Source organism: Sinocyclocheilus rhinocerous, unplaced genomic scaffold (assembly GCF_001515625.1).
Source record: "Sinocyclocheilus rhinocerous isolate Xijiao unplaced genomic scaffold, SAMN03320098_v1.1 scaffold1898, whole genome shotgun sequence".
In the NCBI taxonomy this organism is placed as follows: domain Eukaryota; kingdom Metazoa; phylum Chordata; class Actinopteri; order Cypriniformes; family Cyprinidae; genus Sinocyclocheilus; species Sinocyclocheilus rhinocerous.
In genome coordinates this window covers 405446-422027 of record NW_015661023.1, presented here as the reverse complement: position 1 = coordinate 422027, position 16582 = coordinate 405446, and the positions used below count along the sequence as shown (strand labels likewise).

General features: G+C 36.9%; 2 protein-coding genes across 2 annotated transcripts in view; both read left to right on the top strand.

Moving 5' to 3' along the window:
• Positions 1–11998, top strand: part of hgfac (HGF activator) — a 24134-nt gene extending 12136 nt beyond the window's left edge. Inside the window, exons 4-13 of the mRNA XM_016535699.1 lie at positions 503–634; positions 1526–1600; positions 1760–1789; positions 2155–2329; positions 5174–5298; positions 6543–6783; positions 6866–7005; positions 8050–8190; positions 10264–10406; positions 11688–11998. Of these exons, the coding sequence (XP_016391185.1) occupies positions 503–634; positions 1526–1600; positions 1760–1789; positions 2155–2329; positions 5174–5298; positions 6543–6783; positions 6866–7005; positions 8050–8190; positions 10264–10406; positions 11688–11921 (1436 nt within the window). The 3' untranslated portion in view covers positions 11922–11998. The remainder of the gene's footprint in view (positions 1–502; positions 635–1525; positions 1601–1759; positions 1790–2154; positions 2330–5173; positions 5299–6542; positions 6784–6865; positions 7006–8049; positions 8191–10263; positions 10407–11687) is intronic.
• A 1333-nt stretch (positions 11999–13331) lies between these two features.
• Positions 13332–16582, top strand: part of dok7a (docking protein 7a) — a 23780-nt gene continuing 20529 nt past the window's right edge. Inside the window, exon 1 of the mRNA XM_016535698.1 lies at positions 13332–13570. Within this exon, the coding sequence (XP_016391184.1) occupies positions 13391–13570 (180 nt within the window). The 5' untranslated portion in view covers positions 13332–13390. The remainder of the gene's footprint in view (positions 13571–16582) is intronic.

Here is a 16582-nt window from a genome sequence, read left to right as displayed (position 1 = left end):
TCTATCTATCTATCTATCTATTGTTCTAACTATCTATCTATCTATCTATCTATCTATCTATCTATCTATCTATTGTTCTATCTATCTATCTGTCTATCTATCTGTCTGTCTATCTATCTATCTATCTGTCTGTCTGTCTGTCTATCTTTTTTTATTCTGAAATAATGAATTATAGTTCCATCGAAGTTATTTTTTGGTTAGTAATATGAATATTATAGCCTGCAGTAATGATAATAGCTTAATTAACGATAGTAGTGTTGGATCTGTTCACATGTAGGCTTCATTTTTCTAGCACAGAATCACATGTTGGTCTCCATTCATGCGTCGCTCTCTTTTATGTTTTGAAGTCTCTCATCTTTAACGCTATCACATGTCCTGTGATCCGTGAAGGTTTCGTGTCTTCATGTTGTCTGTCATCTGATATCGGTCGAGTTCTGACGAATGGGAGAGCCGGGAGGGTGTGTTCTGATGCTCGGGTTCGCTTCTGTGGTTTGTTTTGTAGAGAAGTGCTACGAGCCGCTGCATCTGAAGTACTATGACTTCGGAGACTCGTGGGGACGGATCTACCTGCGCTCCGTAGAGCTGTGCGCGTGCCTCAGCGGAAGAGTGAGCTGCGAGCGTGCGCGTTACACGGGTAAATAAACAACTGACACCTGATCACCTGTGGCCTGTAGCACGAAGCGAGATTAACAAACTCTGAGTTTCAGGGTAGGTTTAGAGTTGTCAAAACCAAACTAATCAAACCTGGTTTCGTTCAGGATCAGTGGGCTCACAAAGCTCAATATAAACGTGCTCTGACAGGGTTGATCCAGAGTTTGTGATTAACTGGAAGTGTGACACGTGCAGCAAACAGCCAATCACACGAAACATGGAAAGCGTCAGCTTGATTTACTTCTCGCGAGAGTCAGCGCAGTTCACTTCTCTGTTAAAAATTAAGAGATGTCGTTATTAAAAATATAATTCATTTAAATGCATTTACAAGGCAGGAATAAACACTGCTGCTGCAGCAAACGTTTGAGAAGGCAGCAGAAAGAAAATATCTGACTATGCAAAATAATGAGCTGAATTTAAGTTTATATAGTTTCACACAGAGCTCAAAAGAAATGTTTAGTTATTTTAAAAGCTTTATATATTGAAACTTATTTATAGGCAATATATATATATTTAAATTAATTCAAATGCAAATTTAATATTAATTGCCAGCTCATATAATATATTTTTAAATATTTTATATTATTATAATTCATATGATATGAGTATAAAAAATAATTAGCAGCAAAAGACAATTTTGTCTCTAAAATTCAGGCAATTTTGTCTCTGAAATTCTTCTACTCTAAACTGCTTTAATTTGGAGTGAGAGATAAGGGGGAGTGGCTTCATTGCATCTGATATATGCAGTTTGCTCAAACTAAATGTGAACTTACCTGGCTAAAAACTGAAACCGGCTTCATGCTACAGGCCACAGCAGCTACTGCTGTATTCCTGCTGAACATTCTTCTCTGTGTGTGTGTGTGTGTAGGTTTAGCGTGTTCGAGGAATCGCTGTGAAAATGATGGAGTTTGTAGGATGATTGAAGCCACTGGTGAAGAGGTGTGTGGATGTACATCACACACACACACACACTCACACTCACACACACACACACACAAACATACACACACACACAAGCAGGGCCTGAAAGTATTTTTAATCTTTCATCTTTTAAATGCAAATCTATACCTTTCAGAAACTGATAATTACCTCCCTCATATTATATGAGTTTTTGTATCCCCCATTCATTTTATAGGAGGTTTGCATTTTTCTATATAATTATTTCAAATAGTTCAATATTTGTAAGTATAGTTAAAATATTGGTAAAAATTAAAATGGCTTGTACTCATTTAAAAATGTATATTTTCTTTAACTAAAGAAAGAAAGAAAGAAAGAAAGAAAGCCTCATAATCTCTCCCTGTGTGTGAGTGTGTGTGTGTGTGTGAGTGTGTGTGTGTGTGTGAGTGTGTGTGTGTGTGTGAGTGTGTGTGTGTGTGTGAGTGTGTGTGTGTGTGTGAGTGTGTGTGTGTGTGTGAGTGTGTGTGTGTGTGTGAGTGTGTGTGTGTGTGTGTGTGTGTGCGTGTGAGTATGTGTGTGTGCGTGTGTGTGCGTGTGTGTCGTCAGAGCCAGGAGAGCAGTGTTACGGTGACTCAGGCGCTCTGTACCGCGGTGTGGTGAACATCACGGTCTCGGGCTCCTCTTGTCTGCCGTGGAACTCAGATCTGCTGTTCACAGAGCTGACGGTGGAAACGGTGCACAGCGCCGCCCGCAGGGGTCTCGGGGAACACGCCTTCTGCAGGTCACGCTCTTACTGTAACGCAGGGCTGAAGGAGAACAGCTCTTACTTCTCTAAGCAATCAGACATACCATTTCCACTCAATAAAACAGGTGAAAACATCCCATAGATGCATCTAGAGAGCAGAAGATCACACGCAACAACCCGCGTTAGTTTAGTTTTTCCTAATATTTTGAATTAGTTTTTATTTTTAGAGGTAACACTTTATTTTAAGGTGTCCTTGTTACACGTTACATGTACTTACTATTATAATAACAACTAATTATGCATAATTGCATGCAAGTAAGCCTAAGCCAAACCCTTATTTTAACCCTAACCATATAGTAAGTACATGTAGTTCATTAATATTACTCAGTACTTAAACTGTAACAATGACAACTTAAAATAAAGTGTAACCTTTTTAATTGTAGTTAAAGGTTAATTAATTTTGTTATATCTATGTCAATTTCAGTTTTATTGTAGTTTTATTAAATGAAAATGAGAAATAAGTAAAATAGCTGAATAAATAAATCATGTCTGTTTTGCTAGAGAAAGTCACGCTTTCTCACAAAATATGTGCATTTCAGAGCATTTTTGCTTTGTAATGTGAAGAAGTCCTGCATTCTCCCTCAAACAGCAGAAAAGCACCACAAACACATGATTCCTGTCTGAATATGAGCAGAAATATGAGTATTTGTTCACTTCTCATCCCATTTTCACATGTATGAATGATTCTGAAGACATTAGAATCCTGATTTCCACTCTTTTGCAGATTGTAAGTTTATTTCGACATTTTGAAGACTTCTTTTTGTCATTAAAACCAAAACTTTTACTATTCAGCTACTTTATTTTGATAAATGCAGAGGTTGATTGATTCTAATGTCTTCAGAATCATTCATACATGTGAAAATGGGCTGAGAAGTGAACAAATCGTACTCGGTTACAAACGTAACCTCGGTTCCCTGAGATACGGGAACGAGTACTGCGTCTGCTAGACGCTATGGGAAAAAGTCATTTTTTCTCCTGAACTAAAGCCTTTTTCAATCACGCAGTAAAACTGCACGGCCAAGAGGAACGACCAAGATAATTCTTATCCTAAGCACCTCAGGGCCCAAGAAACAAGAACAATAAATTCCTCCAGGCTGAACAGGCTTGCCTCGTGAAGGCATATTACATCCAAACTGCACTCAGAGCGAACTGTGCACCATCTAAGCAGAAAGAACCCTAGCCTGCAAGGCAGGGACATCCAGGTTATAGAACCTAGCAAAAGTGGACGGCGAGGCCCAGCCGGCCGCCGCACACATTTCTGCAATGGTCACGGGGCTAAACCACACCCACGAAGAGGCAATGCCTCTAGTTGAGTGGGCTCGTACACCAACTGGGATTGCAGGCCCAGGGAAGAGTAGGCTAGCAAATTAGCGCTGATTATCCACTTAGAAAGTCTCTGCTTCGTGACTGGGTGTCCTTTAGCGCGGCCACCGAAGCAAACAAAGAGTTGTTCCGACTGCCTAAATTGGGCGGAACGCTCGATGTAGACCTTCAGAGCCCTAATTGGGCAGAATAAATTCAACTCCTGGTCCTCCTGGCTTTGGAGAGGACACGGAGTAATTTGGTGTCCGTCCCGGGTTAAGCGTCGCTGGGCTCGGTTGGCGGCAGGGGGGCGGGGTCAGCAATCGAGCCCGACAGCTCCTCCGCGTCCGAGGCTGCTAATGATAGGCTGTCATCCTGCAGCTCTCCGTCACTCCCACCAAACGAGACCAGATCACTAGCGCTGGCAGAGGGACGCTGGTCTGTCTGGGTGAAGAGGACGGGGGAAGCCTCTCTGTGTGTAGAGAGCGAGGTACTCGGGACCTGAGCCGACGTAAGCTCGCTCGCATCCGAGCGCTGAGATCCTCTGCCCCATTGTTTTTTCATCACAGGTTCCTGGGAGGAAGAAAACGGGAGGGCACGAGGGGCGGGTTCGCTTGCAGTAAAGGAAGCTATCCACGAGCGCAGAGAGGCGAGACTCATGCTCTCACAGTGGGAGCAATTCGTCTCGGTGAGCGCGGATTCCGCATGGGATTTCCCCAAGCAGAAAACGCACTCACGATGGCCGCCATCGGCGTGCAAGGGGGCCCTGCACGTACCGCAGTAACGGCGCGGCATTTGTAACAACGCCGAGAAATTTGCTCTTTAGAAATTTGCTCTTTAGAAATTTGCTCTTCTATCTCGCCGGATGGCGGCAGGGGACCCGGACTGCTGCTGCTCGTGCTGAAGGCGGCGAAGGCGCTGGATCAGCCGGGCAGAGTCGTTCCGCTGCAAGGCGTGTCAACGGAGAGCAGGCTCTTCAGTCAGTGGAGATGCGAAGAACGTCGTTGCCGCTGAAGGATGAAGAAATCTGAATCCTATGGCGAAGCAGCCGCTTATATATCCAGATGACTCCGCCCATTCTGGCGGGCTTTGGCGGGCTTCGCTGCCATAGGTTTGTTTTTAAAACACACTGCACGAACCAATGGCCGTGCAGTTTCACTGCGTGATTGAAAAAGGCTTCAGTTCTGGAGAAAAAATGACTTTTTCCCATAGCGTCTAGCAGACGCAGTACGAGTGTATTATCGAAAGGGAAACTCATATTTCCGCTCAGATTCAGACAGGAATCATGTGTTTGTGGTGCTTTTCTGCTGTTTGAGGGAGAATGCAGGACTTCTTCACATTACAAAGCAAAAATGCTCTGAAATGCACATATTTTGTAAGAAAGCGTGACTTTCTCTAGCAAAACAGACATCAATCAGAAACATGTACCGGATTGAACTGAGCAGATCTGCTGTTTAATATCAGTATTATGTGTGACTGTGATCTTGTGCTGTCTGAGATGTTTCCTTGATTTGGCAGGAATCCTGATCAAGATAAGCTGCCGTGGTGTTACACGATGACGGAGAGAGCCGTTTCGTGGGAGTACTGCGACATCAAGCCCTGCTCCAAACCAGATCCTGAGCTTCTCATGACTCACAACAGCAGTAAACAAGAATCAAAGATAACCTTTCCTAAAAACTTCTCTAGAAATCCCACGGACTTTCTCAGGTGTGGGAAGGGAAAATCTCACCCAGCGTCGCCTGAAGCGCTAGATTTTATTGGTTATTAGTGTTTGTGATCATGAGCCTGGAACGCCATGAGTATGTTATGCAGTTTTTTTATTAACGGTGTTCAGAGACGCTCATGATCCGCGACAGGCGTGTTCAAGCAGGCTGTTCTCACCGTCACTCTTTATACATCTAGTGTACATAAACGTAAAATTAATATATTTCATTCAACAAACTTGCATTGAATTGATCAAGAGCGACAGTAAAGACATTTATAATGTTGCAGAATATTTCTGTTTCAAATAAATGCTGTTCTTTTGAACTTTCCATTCATCTGTGAATCCTGAAAAATAACATGAATCACAGTTTCCACAAAAAATATTAACTGTTTTCAACATTGATAATAATCAGAGATGTTTCTTGAGCAGCAAATCAGCATATTATAATGATTTGTAGAGAGAAGACTGGAGTAATAGTGCTGAAAATTCAATTTACAAATCACATTTTACTACATATTCACATAGAATAATATTTGTAATAATATTTCACAATTTTTGCTGCATTTTTGATCAAATAAATGCAATCAACGTCTCTTAACTCTAGTGTTAGCAATAACAAATACTAAAGCACAGGAGTTTTCCTATAGATTTGTTATCATACTTTATTTATTTACTTTTTATTTTAAACATGTATTTATTTATTTAATATCCATTCATTCAGTACTTATGTATTTTAATTATGTTTTGTGTATTTATTTTGATCTAATTATTTTATTTATTTTATTTAATCTAATGTTTATTTGTTATTTATTTATTATTTTTGTTTATTTGTTTTAATTATTTATTTAATTAAATTTTATTTATATTGATCAAATCTATTTTTTATTTATTTATTTACTGAGGGTCCCCAGATCTTTTAAACCCCCTACTATAATGAACACCAATATTTACTGTCCTGGTCCATTTACTTTAGGAAAACTGGTAAATGAACAGTGACATATATTAATTATTTAATTGTTATTTAGTTTTTGTTATTGCAGTTTTTTTTAGTTATTGCATACAGCTAAAACAACTGTACTATACGTTTTGTGCATTTGTTTTAAGCGATAGAATATTCAGTATCCTACAGTCAGGTGTATTCAGATTATTTTCATTAAACACAGTCTCTGTTGTTTCTGTCAGCGGGCCGCAGAGGTCCCATCGTCGCCGTGGCCCCGGGGCCCTCCCGCAGTTCTGTCAGGACCCCGGCGTGTGGGAAGCGGCAGGAGAAGCGGATCAGTCGGGGTCGAATCCTGGGCGGGACGTCTGCATTACCCGGTGCTCACCCCTGGATGGCAGCGCTGTACATCGCAGACGAGTTTTGTGCAGGAACGCTGGTCTCCTCCTGCTGGATCGTGTCGGCCGCTCACTGCTTCCTGCGCAAGTATGTGTCTGTGTGTGCACTTCATGCATTTCTATAGAGTTACAGCTTCATTCTAACTCCATACACACTTTCTCTCTCTCAGTCCATTAAAGTCACAGATTCGGGTCGTTCTCAGCCAGCACTCCTTTAACGACACCGGTCCCAACACCAGGAACTTTGCTGTTCAGGATTATATTTTAAACCCGCGTTACACACAGTTTGAGCCGACCTTAAACGATATCGGTGAGTTTGGACTCTAAATACAGAAACTTTACCATCATTATTCACTTACAAACTTGCATATCTGTGCGCGTGTGTTTACAGCTAGTGCGTTAAACTAAAAACAGGGCTTTTCTATTATATATATATATATAATGTATATGCATACACACACTTGTAGTTTTTGTTCATTTTTTTGTTTTTCATTTTTTGTCCTTTTGATTAGTTTTTGTTTTCTAATGTCAATATAGTATTTATTTATATTATCAATTAGTTTTAGTTTATTTACTTTTAGTTATTTTAGTACTTCAACTTAAACTGAATGACATTTTTTTATATATTTTATTTTGAGTTAACCTTTACAGTTTTAGTTCAATATACATATATATATATAATTATTTATTTATTTATTTATAATTATTTATATTAAATTTATTTACAATATTTATTTAAAAATTACTGTCAATTAATTTTAAAGTTGATGTTATGTTTATTGCTAGTAAATTGCAACACGACACTAATTCACCTTTTAAACATACTTTTAGTAACAGGGTTGCATATATATATATATACATATATATATATAAACAAGAAATAAAAAAAGCTAAACAGCTCATATAAAATTGTGTTTCAATGAACATTCATTGGTCTTCATTCTTATTACTGTAAATTGTTTCTGGAGTTTCAGACCCTGTTTTGTACTTTATTCGTTAAAAGTCCCATGTGTGTTCAGATGTGGGCGTCTGCAACATGGGCGATTAAACAAAGACAACACATTATGTGAAAAATGTGCTTTTCAAGCTTCTCAGGAAATGTATGTAAAACACACACACACACACACACAGTGTGTATCAGACACGCTTCAACATGCTGAGCACCAGCGCTTGTGCTGATTAAAAAGCATTGTTCCCTGATCTCTGTCTCCAAAAGCACATAAATTAAACTCAGTTTCTGTATTTTGCAATAGATAAAAACAGAGAGTGTCTCTCACCTGTGCTAAGCATTGCTATGGGGCGAGTAAGCGTGTGTGTGTGATAATCTTGTGTGTAATAGCAGCTGTTTTTGCAGCTTTAGTGAAGCTGAAGAAGGTTGACGGACGCTGCGCTCTGAAAACGCCCTTCATCAGGCCCATCTGTCTGCCGGGGAAACACATGACGTTCCCCGATCACTCCTGCTGTAAGATCTCAGGCTGGGGTCACATGCACGAGAGTGAGTTCACCGTCACTAACTCTGCACCAGTGCTGCTTTACTATCACTGAGATACTGTTATAGCTTTTACCAGTGCTTGAAGTGTACCAAGGATCCAGTAAGAGAATGCATTCAAACAGTAAGTGTGAGTGTTTTATACTGGATGCTGGCTGAAGGTGTTTAAGATCACGCAGTAGTCAGTGGTTTAGTAATTCTGCATGGATCAGTCAGGTCAAGGTAGCTCGTTTAGTGGTCTTTTGGTGTCTCCCTGTGGTCCTGTTTGGTATCACAGCTTGACTTGTGCAACATTTTTATTAAAAGTGCTGCAAACTGCTACTGTAAATGTTTTTTGTGAAGCTGCTTTGCAACGATGTGTATCATAAAAAGCGCTATACAAATAAATGTGAATTGAATTGCAAACATTTATGTATTTATTGTGACACTATATGCATTCATTGCGAATTATAAAAATAAAAAAAGTACTTTTTTAGTACTTTAGTTCGTATTTATTTATTTTTGGGTGGGTGAATTTTCCACTTCAAGCACTGGTTTTTACTCATATTTTGAGTAAAATATGTATTTTACTCAAAATTACTCAAAATAGTATTTCTATTTTTTGTTCTATTTTCATTTGAATTTTACTTGATTTTAGTGATTTTGTTGTTTGTCATTTTATTAGTCATGTTTTTAAATGTCTATATAGTTTTTATTTTCTATTTCAGTTTTAGTTCTAGTTATTTCAGTACAAGTTAAACTAGATAAGTAAAGATCGTAAACAAACTTTTATGTTGGCTTGACAAAGCCTTGTTTGAAAGTTGTAATATCTTTGAAAAGCTTGAAGTTTGAAGATTTGATCTACTGCATTGCTAAAATTTTATGCAAGTTGCTAACATGTTTTAGCATGTTGCTAGCATGATTTAACATGTTGATAGCATGTTTTAGCATTTTGCTAGCATGATTTAGCACATTACTAACATGTTTAGCCTGTTGTTAACATTATTTTACAAGTTGCTAGCATGATTTAACACATTGCTAGCATGTTTTGCATGTTGCTAGCATGATTTAGCACATTGCTAACATGATTTATCATGTTGTTAGCCTGTTTTAGCATGGATTATCATGTTGTTAACATGTTTTAAAATGTTGCTAATATGTTTTAGCTTGTTGCTAGCATGATTTAGCATGTTGCTTGCATATTTTTGCATGATTTGACATGTTTACATGAATTAACACATTGTTAGCATGTTTCTACCATATTGGCACATTACTAGCATTTTAATTTTACGAAGTTACGAGAATACTTTTTGTGCGCAAAAGAAAAAATAAACAACGACTTTATTCAACAATTCGTCTCCTCCGCGTCACCATATAGCGACATTTTGGAGAGTATCCACTGAACGTAAACAGCGTATGCTGTTCTATGTCAGCTGCATCACGCGTATACATGGTTTACTTTCAGATCAAAGCGCAAACAATGTAGACAATATCAGTCTATATTATATATTGTGTTTTTGCTATTTTGTACATTGTCTATTTTGCATATTTGTATATTATTCTTTTTATTATCTATGTCCTGTCTTGTCACTGTCATTCTGTTGCACTGTGGAGCTTCTGTCACTAAAACAAATACAGAATAGTATAAGCTGTTTACGGTCAGTGGATATTCTCCAAAATGTCGCCAGGGTGACGCAGAAGAGACAAATTGTTGTTGTTATTTTGCTCACAAAAAGTATTCTCGTAGATTCGTAAAATTACGGTTGAACCACTGATGTCACATGGACTATTTTACCAAAGTTCTTGCTACGTTTCTGGACCTTGATCGTGGTAATTACATTGCTGTCTATGGAAGGGTCAGAGAACTCGGATTTCATCAAAAATATCTTAATCTGTGTTCAGAAGATGAATGTCTTACAGGTTTGGAACGACATGAGGGTCAGTAATTAATTACAGAATTTTCATTTTTGGGTGAACTAACCCTTTAAATGGATTTCAGTATATTGGCTCAGTTAAGCCAACATGACTAAATGAAGATCAGAAATGAATCCACAATGGTGAAGCAGAGCTGTGTGTGTGTGTGTGTGTGTGTGTGTTTAGAGGCAAACTCGTACTCTCACCTGATGGAGGGAGTGGTGAAGATCATCCCGTTCGATCAGTGCTCGTCTCCAGACGTCTACGGGTCAGAGGTCAGGTCGGGGATGCTGTGTGCGGGAAGTGAGTCCTGTGTGGACGCCTGTCAGGTCAGACGCCAAAACAACACCAAACACCATTTGTCATGTTATTTTTATTAAGTTTATTGGATTGCAGATTTGGATTGTATATGACAATATACAATATGATAATATTGTATAATAAGATTGTATATGATAATAATTTTATATTATCTTATACATTTATACATATTTATATTATTACTAATATTCATATTTTTAGCATAAATTAAAAAACATATGAATAGGAATATCAAATATTCTTTAATTAATTTGAATGAATTTTAATTTTAAATTAATTTTAAAATTAATTTTAATTTTAAAACATTTTAGACTAATATTAACACACACACACACACACACACACATATATATATATATATATATATAGACACACAACAGTTCTTTCTGGTCCTCGAATCTGATTGGCTGATAAGAATGTTGATATTAGAGTCCAACAGAACTCCAACAGCCGTTTCACCGTTTGTATCACTCCGCTTGCCGAAGTTGCCGTATTTCTCAAAGTGAGTGTCATGGCTGCAGTTTGTTAATAAAGATAATGTCTATTTGAAAATTTGCTTTGACGTTTTCGGAGATGTGAGCTCCAGGACGTCAGCGGCCGTTCTGCGCTCATGAACCCGCGGAGAGAGCGCCTCACCTCGGCCAGATCTTCTGGAGTTTACCGCTGGCTCTGATGTCTCTATAGTGGTTAAACATGAGATATAATTAGTTTTGGGTAAATCATATATATATATATTGGTCACAGGTCTAATTATTTTACTTTTTATTTTTGAGTAATATAAATTTTCTTAAGATATAATAATATGGAATAATAATAATAATATAATAATATGGAATGTCTTTATCAAGAAATACTCTAATATCACTATTACTGCAGTAATAATAATAATGATAATATATAATGTAATTCTTATTGTTTTAGATTAATATTAATATAATTAGTATTAATATATGCATTCATATATAATTTTCTATATCAGTAAATGCTCTAATACCTATATGATTTCCGCCACTGAATAAAACACAAAAAAAAGTTAATTGCAACATTTTTTTCTCAAAATTATGAGTTTATATTCTGCAATTCTGACTTTAGAACTCGCAGTTGATAGTTTATGTCTTGCAATTCTGAGAAGAAAAAAAATCAGAATTGTGAAATAAAAAGTCGCAACATTTTTTATTTATTTTTTTTATTCCGTGGCGGAAACAGGCTTCCATACACATCAGTATTAGTTTAAAATAATTGAATTGTCTGTACTGACAGATTGTTTGATGTGTGTGTGATGTGTTCAGGGCGACTCGGGCGGTCCGTTAGTGTGCGACTGTGACGGCGTGAGTTTCCTCTATGGGATCATCAGCTGGGGAGACGGATGCGGACGCTCGGGAAAACCCGGCGTTTACACCCTCGTGCCCAAATATTCAGACTGGATCAACAGCGTCATCAAAAAATCCAGAAAAACATCCCAAAAAGCATCAGTGAATAGAACAACAATAAACATTTGTATCGGGCGTCAATGCCAAAGATAAAACAACTGTGACTTTACTATTAATGTATTCATGAAGGCTTTCCATTCCAGTGTTACTGAGTCATACTGATGGACGTGTGTTTTACTGCGAGTCTATTGTATTTACAGTATATTAACAAGCAATATGGTGACATGTACACTGGAATGGAAAGTGTTATGTAAAGTTATTATTATTATTATTAGCATTATTATGTTTTTTGCATATTGATACATTTTGATTGCTGTGAAATAAATGTGTCTTTAATCTGCATTAAAAAATTAAAAAGAGAGTTTTTTACAGTGTTTGAGTGAATCTAGTATTGGAAAGGTCATGATTTATACATAAACCCTTAAAAGTGAATAGACAGATGCAACAGTTTGCTGTTAAATCATAGTTTAGCAGCATCATTTGAACAGTAAATTATTCCACTATAATAAACATTAATTAAGTGCATTCCTTTGACTTTCATTCAAACAGGTCTCTGTCTTGAAGAATTTATTTTCTGACATTGGAATGGCCAAGTAATGCATAATGGATATGTATTTAATATCTATCATATTTCAACACAAAATTAAAATGTATGACATTACATGTCACATATTATTATTTTTCATTATTTTGATAGTTTTCATAGCATTTCCTCACAGTTTTTATTACTTAAATGGTAATAAATGTTTGAGTTTGCTTGTAGTTCAGTCATTGAATTATTATGAAGGATTATTTCTATTGGATTGTCATAACTGCAATATCGTAATGAGAATGATCCTGTTCAGTTTTTTTTCACGTTGTATAGTATTTATAGGTAATTTTTAAACAATTAATTTTGAACTGACTTTCAACTGTACAAAAAAAGAACACAAAGTACAAAGTGTTCCATCATTAATGTTTTGTTTTGATAATGAAACCACATGTTATCATTACAATAATGTTATAAACTATTATTAGACCTAAAACCGATTTACTTTAAAGCTTTATTTTCTTTAACTTTTTTTCCCCCACTTTGGGTGAATTTTTGTTTCTGTATTTGTGTGTGTGTTTGTTTGTGATATGCACCCTTGTATTGCTTAGAAATGTTTGCAAAATTATAATAGGGACACTATTTGTACCTGATCTGATCATTATAAATGAAATTACCTTTTAGGTGTAGTAATGCAATTAGGTTGCTTAAGGAATATTACATTCAGATAGGCCTATTTATTTATTTATTTATAGCTAGTTAGAGAGAGAGAGAGAGAGTGTGTGTGTGTGTGTGTGAGTGTGTGTGTGTGTGCGCGAGTGTGTACTGGTTTATATATCCTGGTGGGGTGTGTGTGTGTGTGTCTGTGTGTTTTAATATCCGATTTAAATCGTCTCTCCTCATAAGGGGCCACCAATGCGTGTAAGGGTTCATTATGTTTGACCCACTGACCTCTGACCTCTGACTGACCTCTGACATATGCTGTGCGCGTGCTCGAGGCAGCGGGGGCGCGCGCAGCTGTCACGAGGAGAAGATGAGCGACACAGTGATCGCGGAGGGAGCTGTTAAACTCAGAGACGGAAGAAAAGTATGGAAACGCCGCATGTGTGTGTTTGAGAGTTTGAGAGAGAATGCGTGTAAAGCTGTGCTTGGTTTCTGTGTCTGCAGTGGAGGAGCCGCTGGCTGGTTCTGCGCAAACCCTCGCCGGTCGCAGGTCAGTTCATCACAGCACCAACAACACATACAAACATCTGCAAGATATACATATACATATACAGCTCAGGAGAGAAACAAGATGTTAATAGAATAAACATTACGTTTTACTAATTTACCAATAAGAGTTTTACTGGATTTAACAGTAATTTCCTACAGTAAAATATTTCTGTTCTACAAAAATTCAAGTAAAATATATATTTAGACGCTATTATAGATGTAAAATAATGATAGTGTAAAAGAAAAAAAAAGTATTGTGATTGATTGACAGTGTTTGTTTGGCTGGAAACCATTATAATCTGTAAGTGTAACGCTGTACTTGAGTCGTAAGTCTGAACTTAAAGGGACAGTTCACCCCAAAATAACATTTTGTCATCATTTACTCACCGTCAAGTTGTTCCAAACCTGTGTGAGTTTCTGTCTTCTGTTGAGCACAAAAGAAGATATTTTGAAGAATGTTGGTAACCAGACAGTTGACGGTAGCCGTTGACTTCCATAGGGGGAAAAACTACTATAGACAAATGACGACGCTGTCGACCAGCTTACGTCACTTCTTAGTACACACTCTCGGTGCGAATGCAACACTTTAAATGGTACTGGGAAATAGTTGGCGCAAAATCGTCCCAGTACTTTAGTACTGTACGTTTAGTTCTGGAACTAAAGCGGTGCGAAATGCCCTAATGGCTACCGTCAACTGTCTGGTTACCAACATTCTTCAAAATATCTTCTCTCATAACTGATGACAGATTTTTCATTTTTGGGTGAACTATTCCAGTGATTTATGATATACACCAGAGTTCCGAAACTCAAACAAGAATAATTTTACATTAGCAAAATAAGTAAAAGTGACAACGACAATAGCAACAGCAGAATGTAAAGTGTAATGTTACTGCGCTGGCAATCTGAGTGCATACTGTGAACGTTACATCTGTAAAAATACAAGAGTTTTTGTAAAACAGACAGACAGTCGTTATGATGCTGCGTCATAGACATTTCTTGTTCACTGTGAGGTCGTTGTATACAGTTGTTAGTTGTAATTTAAGTGTAATAAAATAGATTTAGGAAATATAACCATGATCGTAGTAGCCTGTAAAATATTGTAAGTATTATATAATAAATAGAACAGCATTCCAGCTAACAAGCAACATTCTCTGAACTTTCTGGCAAGGTTTGCTCAAAGTTATGAACTATCGTTCTTCCAGTAATGTTGTTCAGTGTTATCTGGTATTTAATACTGTTCTTAAAACATTAGCACAATTATTAGTACTCATACATCATTCACAGAACATTTCTGAAACATTTTAGTTAGACGTTCATCTAAGGTTGTTTTTGTTTTTTTTAAGGTACAGTTTATTTCGGAACATTCCGAAAATATTCAAAAGTGACGTTCCCATAACGTTGGAATGTTCCTTTAACGTTTGCACAACAAAAACAGTGTTTTTGAAACATTTAAATAAACTGGACATTTTGAACATTCAGAAGTAACATTTTCAGAACTTTAACAAAACATTCAGTATTACATTTATCCTATTTGGTTCCATCCCAGCTAACAGAAAATGTGCTATAGAATTTAATAAAAGTGGTCTAACAGAGTTTCTCTTTAAATATGTTCTGTACAGAAAGATAAAACACTATGAAAGTTAATTTTCATGGGACACTTTGGATGATGGAGGTTCTTCTGACTGTTGACTTCAGTGCATGTTTTTTTACACAGTCATATTTTGTTATGTCAGTCAGCATGAACAGCAATGTTTTCTCTTGAAATAAGCCACGCTTGTTTCTTCATGATGCATAGGCTACTAATGTAGGAAACATACAGGCTTCTTGGACTTGTATTGTGTCATGCATTCTGTCATTCGTGCTGGTAACTAATTTGACTGGTCAGGCGTCGCTGGAGTTTCATATGACAGCACTGGAATGTTTCACTATTCAGTACAACAGCACTCCTGCTCGTATCGTACTGCTTCACTGATATACCTTACCGTCCGCTGCAGTGTGTTTGAGTGTGTGCAGATCACAGGCCATCAGAAAGCCGTTTTTACAGCTGTTCACACTAGTGTGTGTGTGTGTATGTGTGACGTACCAAAGGTTGTTTTGTTTGTTGGTTTGTTTGCCTTTCGTAGTAGCAGTAATCACGTTTGACCTACCTTCATCTCTGAGAGGATGTAGAACTTGTTTTTTGGACAGTTATCTCTACATTGATTTATCTACATTTAAATATGGTTACAGAGGTGTGTAGTAGAGCTACAAAACTATATTGTGGTAGTATGGTACAATGGCACATGATACAGTATCATTCAAAGGTCACCGAGGCTGCATTTATTTGATCAAAAATACAGTAAAAATTGTGAAATATTATTACACTTTAAAATAACTGTTTTCTATGTGAATATTTGTTAAAGTGTAATTTATTTCTGTGATGTGCAGCTGTATTTTCAGCATCATTACTCCAGTCTTCAGTGTCACATGATCTTCAGAAATCATTCTAATATGCTGATTTGCTGCTCAAGAAACATTTCTGATTATTATCAATGTTGAAAACATTGCAGATAATGCATCCTTGATTAATAAAAGCATGATTTTTCAAAAATAGCATAAAAAAAAAATCTTTGTGTCTCAAACCTTTGAAGGCCCTTTTCAAAAACGGAACAAGCTGATCATTTATGAGCTGTTTTTTTTTTTTCTTCTAAAAAAGACACGAAAAATGCTTTTCAGACATACAGTTGCCTGAGCATACTTCTTCTATTATGAAGATGCAATTTATAAATTAAAATTAACTTTAAATTTGTCCTTAAATACGACAAAAAAATCAATTCTTACAAAAACCTTATTTAGTATTTTTTATCAACTATTTTTTAATAGTATTCATTTATAATTTCTTATTGAAAAAAAATAATATTTTGTTCAAATATTTCTACTATAAAAAAATTGAAGTCATTAATTGTAATCAAACTCAAATGTGACCCTGGAGCACTTAAGTCTTAAGTCGCTGGGGTATATAAATAAAGTTTGC